At 45.0% G+C, this 8,679-nt stretch overlaps 1 protein-coding gene across 4 annotated transcripts in view; it reads right to left on the minus strand.

The window, feature by feature from the left end:
• Positions 1-5,912, minus strand: part of NEPRO (nucleolus and neural progenitor protein) — a 15,580-nt gene extending 9,668 nt beyond the window's left edge. Inside the window, exons 1-2 of one of the 4 annotated variants that reach the window (XM_055568157.1) lie at positions 5,744-5,912; positions 1,327-1,466 (exon numbers count right to left, since the gene is read on the minus strand). In XM_055568157.1, the coding sequence (XP_055424132.1) occupies positions 1,327-1,466; positions 5,744-5,846 (243 nt within the window). In that variant the 5' untranslated portion in view covers positions 5,847-5,912. Of the gene's footprint in view, positions 1-1,326; positions 1,482-4,991; positions 5,012-5,743 lie in introns of those variants that run through there. The other 3 variants (XM_055568156.1, XM_055568158.1, XM_055568159.1) reach the window with 3 other exon arrangements.
• Positions 5,913-8,679: the final 2,767 nt, after the last annotated feature.

An 8,679-nucleotide genomic window follows, 5' to 3' on the forward strand; every position in this document is an offset into this window, starting at 1 on the left:
TAGCCAGAACTAAAAGGGACTAGATGCAGAGAAGGTGTTAATTGATCAGTTAACCGGATGGGAGAGCAGAGAAAACAGAACACCAAATTTTTCTGACTATACTTATTGACAACCTGGAAGCCCGGAGGAGAAATATGTATATTCAATCTGAGATAACAAGTTTGGTTTTGGAGTTAAAGACTCAGAAGGAGATAAAACCTGCTCCAGAGAAGAAAACTTAGGAAAAACCATAATCGCAAATCTTTCTTTGGTGAAGAAATCATCTTTTTTGCTTTAAGTAATGTGTGTGAAAAACTTACCAAAGAAAATGAATCTGTTTAAGGTTGGAGATTATGCCATACACCTAGCACAAAGCACAGTGCCTGGCACATAGAAAGTTTCAAAAATACTTGGAGAATTAATAAAATAAATGAGCAAATAAATGAGCATATATGGAACTTAACTTAGAAGGTTCTATTCTGTGTATGTAATCCCTGAGCTAGAAGGACCCAATTTTGTCTTAAACTTCAAAAGATACACAAAACACTTCACACAACTTGTTATATACTCATTTAATATATTCCCAATTAGATTATTTACCACCACAATAAATAAATTGCAACTTTGTTCTTTTTATGATTTGGGGATTTTGATTATGCTCAGGAAAATTGTTTCTTGATCCAACACTTTGTTTTGATCAAATCACTCCATCTTTAAAGTAGACAAAGGCGTGGTAATTTGTTATAGATTGTATATAATGAAAATTTTTCATAATTATCTACCTACTAGAAACAAGACTGGGAAAGAATCAAACATAGTTCTTTTCTAATACAGACTGTTTTTTGAAATGCTTTCAGGGAAAAAAAAATGAAAGTTCACATGTGATTGTGGGCTTAACACTTAAAAATCACAAGTGAAAGTGAAGTGAAAGTCACTCAGTTGTGTCCAATTCTTTGCCACCCCATGGACAGTCCACGGAATTCTCCAGGCGAGAATACTGGAGTGGGTAGCCTTTCTTTTCTCCAGGGGATCTTCCCAACCCAGGGATCGAACCCAGGTCTCCCCACATTGCAGGCAGATACTTTACTAGCTGAGCCACAAGGGAAGTCCAAGAATACTGGAGCGGGTAGCCTATCCCTTCTCCAGCAGATATTCCCAACCCAAGAATCAAACCAAGGTCTCCTTCATTGTAGGTGGATTCTTTACCAACTGAGCTATCAGGAAAGCCCAAGTAAATCACAAGTAATTTACTTCAATTTCCATAAATAACAAAAGTTAAGTGGCAGTGTGATCTCCATCTTCACCAAGTAAAAATGTTTTATCTTAAATACAGGGCTCTCTCCTTACCTGTCTGAGGGCCAAATGGGGCTTATGGCGGCCCATTCTGTTGTGATTGCTGTAAAGGATTGCACATAATACATCTGTCTCTGCATCTAAGGTTCGGCTCTTCAGTGACAATGTAATGCGACAGCATTCTTTAATTATAGCTGCAATGCAAAGGTCTAATGCAGAGATATTTAGTAATAAGACTTAACATGCATTTCTACATTAAGTATATTATACAAAAAATACACTGAAAGAAGCAACTTTCCTTATCTGTTTTAAAGAAATCAATACCACCACAATCAGCTTCACCTGTAAGAACATAATTAAACGTTTCTAAGTATGTAAGAAATGACATAGGAAGGAAGGAAAATGGTGACAGATGATATCAAGTCCATGAAATCATTAAGAAAACATCTATTAAACATGTATATATATATATGTATATCATATCACATTTTATTGTGATTTTAAGAATCTTTCATATGAATACTTTGCAGTCATTTAGGGTACACCAAACACTTTAAGAAAGTGGGGGAAACCACTAGACCATTCAGGTATGACCTAAATCAAATCCCTTATGATTGATTATACAGTGGAAGTGAGAAATAGATTTAAGGGACTAGATCTCATAGAGTGCCTGATGAACTATGGACGGAGGTTCGTGACATTGTACAGGAGACAAGGATCAAGACCATCCCCATGGAAAAGAAATGCAAAAAAGCGAAATGGCTGTCTGAGGAGGCCTTACAAACAGCTGTGAAAAGAAAAGCTAAAAGTAAAGGAGAAAAGGAAAGATATACCTATTTGAATGCAGAGTTCCAAAGGATAGCAAGGAGAGATAAAAAAGCCTTCCTCAGTGATCAGGGCAAAGAAATAGAGGAAAACAATAAACAGGAAAGACTAGAGATCTCTTCAAGAAAATTCGAGATACCAAGGGAACATTTCATGCAAAGATGAGCTCAATAAAGGACAGAAATGGTATGGACCTAACAGAAGCAGAAGATATTAAGAAGAGGTGGCAAGAATACACAGAAGAACTGTACAAAAAAGATCTTCATGACCCAGATAATCACGATGGTGTGATCACTGACCTAGAGCCAGACATCCTGGAATGTGAAGTCAAGAGGGCCTTAGGAAGTATCACTACAAACAAAGCTAGTGGAGGTGATGGAATTCCAGTTGAGCTAGTTCAAATCCTACAAGATGATGCTGTGAAAGTCTTGCACTCAATATGCCTGCAAATTTGGAAAACTCAGCAGTGGCCACAGGACTGGAAAAGGTCAGTTTTCATTCTAATCCCAAAGAAAGGCAATACCAAAGAATGCTCAAACTACCACACAATTGCACTCATCTCACATGCTAGTAAAGTAATGTTCAAAATTCTCCAAGCCAGGCTTCAGCAATACGTGAACCGTGAACTTCCAGATGTTCAAGCTGGTTTTAGAAAAGACAGAGAAACCAGAGATCAAATGCCAACATTCACTGGATCACTGAAAAAGCAAGAGAGTTCTAGAAAAACATCTATTTATGCTTTATTGACTATGCCAAAGCCTTTGACTGTGTGGATCACAATAAACTGTGGAAAATTCTGAAAGAGATGGGAATACCAGACCACCTGACCTGCCTCTTGAGAAACCTATATGCAGGTCAGGAAGCAACAGTTTGAACTGGACATGGAACAACACATTGGTTCCAAATAGGAAAAGGAGTACGTCAAGGCTGTATACTGTCACCCTGCTTATTTAACTTATATGCAGAGTACATCATGAGAAACACTGGGCTGGAGGAAGAACAAGCTGGAATCAAGATTTCCAGGAGAAATATCAATAACCTCAGATATTCAGATGACACCACCCTTATGGCAGAAAGTGAAGAACTAAAGAGCCTCTTGATGAAAGTGAAAGAGGAGAGTGAAAAAGTTGGCTTAAACCTCAACATTCAGAAAACGAAGATCATGGCATCCAGTCCCATCACTTCATGGCAAATAGATGTGGAAACGGTGGCTGACTTTATTTTTCTGGGCTCCAAAATCACCAAAGATGGTGATTGCAGCCATGAAATTAAAAGGCGCCTACTCCTTGGAAGGAAAGTTATGACCAACCTAGATGGCATAATAAAAAGCAGAGACATTGCTTTGTCAACAAAGGTCTGTCTAGTCAAGGCTGTGGTTTTTCCAGTAGTCATGTATGGATGTGAGAGTTGGACTATAAAGAAAGCTAAGCGCTGAAGAATTGATGCTTTTGAACTGTGGTGTTGAAGAAGACTCTTGAGAGTCCCTTGGACTACAAGGAGATCCAACCAGTCCATTCTGAAGATCAGTCCTGGGTGTTCATTGGAAGGACTGGTGTTGAAGCTGAAACGCCAATATTTTGGCCACCTGATGGGAAGAGCTGATTCATTTGAAAAGACCCTGATGTTGGGAAAGACTGAAGACAGGAGGAGAAGGGGACAACAGAGGATGAGATGTTTAGATGGCATCACCGATTCCATGGACATGAGTTTGGGTAAACTCCAGGAGTTGTGATGGGCAGGGAGGCCTGGCATGCTGCGGTTCATGGGGTCACAAAGAGTCAAACACAACTGAGTGACTGAACTGAACTGAACCACTTTAAGTATGTTGAAGGTGGGACACTTTTGTGTACTTCTCTAATACCACTTTAAGAATATATTTAGAAAAGAGAAATCACTATGACAACTGGAAATTATATCTGACTAAACACAGGGTGCTTATTTGGCCAAACAAGATAACAGCCCCCTAGTCTGAAAAGCTGTGAATGTAAGAGTTAATAGCGTTCTCTATGCCTCTTAAGGGTAGCAGTAGCATCCTAAGTGGCAGTAACACAAAGGCAAACTTTACACAACACAGAGAACTTTCTTTCTATCCCAACTATTTGAGGCCAGAAATGAGCTGCCTTGAGGGGGGGAGAGACTTGGTGAATTTCCATGCCTAACAGGAATCCTGTTAAAAGTATTTCTGAACAGAGGAAGGGGTAACGTTAACCTGTAAATGGGGCAGGATGGATGGTTGGAGAGGGGAATGTGATGATAAGTTATAAATACTTAATAACAGCTATCATCTGCAAGGAGATCCAACCAGTCCATCCTAAAGGAAATGAATCCTGAATATTCATTGGAAGGACTGATGCTGAAGCTGAAACTCCAATACTTTGGTCATCTGATGCGAAGAACTGACTCATTTGAAAACACCCTAATGCTGGGAATGATTGAAGGCAGGAGGAGAAGGGGAGGACAGAGGATGAGATGGTTGGATGGCATCACCGACTCAATGGACATGAGTTTGAGTAAGCTCCGGAAATTGGTGATGGACAGGGAAGCCTGGCTTACTGCATTCCATGGGGTCGCAAAGAGTAGGACACAACTCAACGACTGGACTGGACTGAACTGATCATTATTTACTATATCAGGCACTGTTCCAAATACTCATTTTACTTTATATTAATAATACTTTATATTGTTAATCTATAATACTCACTTTATATTAATAATACTTTATACTGTTACTCTATAATACTCTTTCAGCAGAACTGCTCTATGAATAAAGTACTATTGTTATTCCCAAATGAAAATAAGTGAGGCCCAGAAACTTTAGACATTCCCCACTGCTCACCCCAGCTCCAGCAGAGGGAAAAGCCAGGATTCAATCCCTCAACCCAGTTCTTACTGACCTGTGTGCGTGCTAAGTCAGTTCAGTCGTGCGACCCTATGGACTGCGGCCTGCCAGGCTCCTCTGTCCATGGGATTTTCCAAGCAAGAATACTGGAGTGGGTTGCTATGCCCTCCTCCAGGGGATCTTCCGGACCCAGGGATCAAACCTGTGCCTCTTACTTCCACCTAAAGAAAGGTGGGTTCTTTCCCACTAGCGCCACCTACCTAATAATCGCAATGCCATTCAAACATTGATAGAGCACGCTCTCCTAAATGAAATCATTTAGATCCTCCCAAAAACTTCGTGATAGGTAGGGAAAACTAACCCCATTTTACAGATAAGGAACGAGGGACCCAGGAAAATTGCGGCTTAATTGCAGAGCGCTTGAGTGACGACCCACAGCCCTTCAGGGGCAGAGCGCGGCAGAGACGGAGGGCTAACCACGCCTCTTGGTGGCTGAGTGAAACGCAGGGTTCCCAGGCAGCACTTTTCCCTGACACCAGTTGTGTCCGCCCCCTCCCCCATTTCGGTGCGGTGCTGGGTCGCGAGCCTTCGGTGCCCCTGCCAGGCCCTGCGATAGACACGGTGGATGCAGCGAAGAACTGTAAAGCCAGGGGCCCCCATGAGACTCATTGGCAAATTCCCCAGCCCCTGACCCTTCGGCCCTTCCCAGTGTCCCGCGGGCTCCGGAAGTCCCGCCCAGCGCGCACGTGCGCCGGCTCCACGCCTCCTCCGGAAAAGCCTGCGCCCCTAGCGCGGCGCCTCACTCACCTAGCGCCGTGTCCGGGTTCTGTACGGTCACTGCGCTGCGGCTCCCTGCCTTAGGGATCCTCACCCGGTTCCACGGCTCCGGGCCCGGCAACAGCGTAGCCATCTTAGGAGGCAGGAGAGGGAGTGGAAGGGGCGGAGCTAGGCCAGACCAAATGGAGGGACCGAAGGAGGGGAGATGAGCCGACGTCACGGGGAGGTAGAGAGCAAAGGATGGGGCGGGGGCGGGGCTGGGGCCCTGGGCGGAGTCTTTCATGGAGCCGTGGACTAAGTATGGTGAACCTGAAACACGTGGTTCAGTTCAGTTCAGTTCAGTTCAGTCGCTCAGTCGTGTCCGACTCTTTGCGACCCCATGAATCGCAGCGCGCCAGGCCTCCCTGTCCACCAACTCCCAGAGTTCACTCAAACTCGTCCATAGAGTCGGTGATGCCATCCAGCCATCTCATCCTCTGCCGTCCCCTTCTCCTCCTGCCCCCAATCCCTCCCAGCATCAGGGGTTTTTTTCCAATGAGTCAACTCTTCGCATGAGGTGGCCGAAGTATTGGAGTTTCAGCTTCAGGATCAGTCCCTCCAATGAACACCCAGGACTGATCTCCTTTAGGATGGACTGGTTGGATCTCCTTGCAGTCCAAGGGACTCTCAAGAGTCTTCTCCAACACCACAGTTCAAAAGCATCAATTCTTCAGCGCTCAGCTTTCTTCACAGTCCAATTCTCACATCCACATGGTAGTGTATCAGAATCACCTGGAAGATTTTGGGGGCATTCCGGTACTACACAAACAGAATCCCGGAATGGGTTGAGGCTTTGTCCTTGTGTTTATGCTTCCCCATGGGACTCTGAGGCGCAATAGTTTGGGAAATACTTCAGGGCCTTTTACAGACGTGAAAAGTAAGACCTGTAGTTGAGTTGCATCCACCCCCATCTGCACCTCAGCCATTAGGAGAAAAGGAAGTAATGGAATAAAGAGCCTTATGCAAAATGTACGTTTGCAACACCGAAAACTTAGAGTTAGTCAAGCATGGGGTGGGTGTGTGTGTGTGTGTGTTTAGTCACTCACTCGTGTCCCTCTCTTTGTGTCCCCATGGACTGCAACCAGCCAGGCCCCTCTCCATGGAATTTTCCAGGTAAGAATACTGGAGTGGGTTGCCATTTCCTTCTCCAGGGGATCTTCCCAACCCAGTGATGGAACCCACATCTCTTGGGTCTCCTGCCTGAGTAGGCAGATTGTTTACCACTAGAGCCACCTTGTAACTGACATTAGTCAAGGAAGCAGCAACAAAACTATAATGGAGTGGAGCCCTTAGCACATGGGGTTGCTGTGTGCCATTACACTCTGCAGTGGTCCTGCTCAGTCATTGGTTAGTGCCATAGTGGGCCCCTCCCACAAATAACTATCAATGAGTGACCATTAGTGATCTTGCTAGGCCTTTGGTTGTTGTTGCAGTGAGCTCCCCCAACAAATAACCGTCAATGAGTGACCCTTAGTGAAGGGATTTAGCCAAGGGTCAGTGGAGTGTGGTCCTCAGGTAGAAAGTGAGGTAAGAGGCGGATACTGTTCTTCCATGGGGCTGGTCCAGCTCACCCTGCTTTGGGCCAGTGGATGAACTGGGGGAGGGGCAGGCAGGGAACAGTCTAGGGGTTGTGTCCCCCAGGCTCCAGAGCCCTCACTATGCCCAGTGGCAGGGCCCAGGCCTCAGAGTGGTGGTGAACCTCTGCCCTGTCTTCTTCTCTGAGATATAATAGCAGCAGCCATCTGCATGGGCTACATTCTGCAGGATTTGGGCCCCCTAACTGATGTTTGGGTGGCCTGAAGAGTCTGAGGGCCAGTTGTATCCTGGGCTCCTGGCTTCCTCAGTGATGACTGCTGTTCAGGATCTGGGGACCTGGCCCTGAGGGAGCTGCTAGCTGAGAGCTACCTCTTCAGCACTGGTGGGAGGACCCAGACTGGGTGGTGGACAAACGCTCCTGGGTAGGGTAGCCAGCAGGTGCAGGAACCCCCTCCTCTTAGCCAGGGTCTGGACCTCAGAAGGTGAAGGTTGAGTCTTGAGACTTTGCCTTTTATTGTCATAACAGAGAGTAACGTTTGTTTGGTGGAGGTTTACAGGAGACTCCTTACCTGACTGTGACTGACCTCCAGAATAAAAGATCTGACACCAAGAAGTTTGAAACCAACCATGCCCCTCCCTCTCCTTTTCTACAAAACAGTTTTGCTTAAAGCTTTTGGGGAGTTTGGGATTTTATGGCATGAACCACCATCTCCTTGCATGGCCCTGCAATAAAACTAAACCTTTCTCTACTCCAAACTCCAACGTTTGGTATTGTTTGGCCTCACTGTGCATTAGACACATGAATTTGCGTTTCAGTAACAAAACCACGATCACAGAAAATTGGAGGCTGCTTGACTCTCCATCAACCCAATCTTCTGTCAATGTCCAAAACAAGATATTCCAAGCTCTGCTGATCCTCACCTCAGTATCTTTCTAATACTTGATCTACTTCAGCTATGCTGTTGCCTGAAAGCTCAGTTGGTAAAGTTTCCACCTGCAATGCAGGAGACCCCAGTTCAACCCCTAGGTTGGGAAAATCTCCTGGAGAAAGGATAGGTTACCCACTCCAATATTCTTGGGCTTCCCTTGTGGCTCAGCTGTAAAGAATCCACCTGCAATGCAGGAGACCTGGGTTTGATCCCTGGGTTGGGAAGATCCCTTGGAGAAGGGAAGGGCTACCTACTCCAGTATTCTGGCCTGGAAAATTCCATGGATTGTATAGACCTTGGGGTCACAAAGAGTTGGACAGTACTGAGTGACTTTCACTTCACTTCACCCTGTTGCCGCCTTACTTAAGGACCCCACCACATTAGAGAGGCAGCTAATGGGTTGTGAAGACAGACCAACAAGTTTATGATTTTAGATCTGCCCTTTGCTAGCTCTATGATCTC

Source organism: Bubalus kerabau, chromosome 2 (genome assembly GCF_029407905.1).
Source record: "Bubalus kerabau isolate K-KA32 ecotype Philippines breed swamp buffalo chromosome 2, PCC_UOA_SB_1v2, whole genome shotgun sequence".
Lineage (NCBI taxonomy): Eukaryota > Metazoa > Chordata > Mammalia > Artiodactyla > Bovidae > Bubalus > Bubalus kerabau.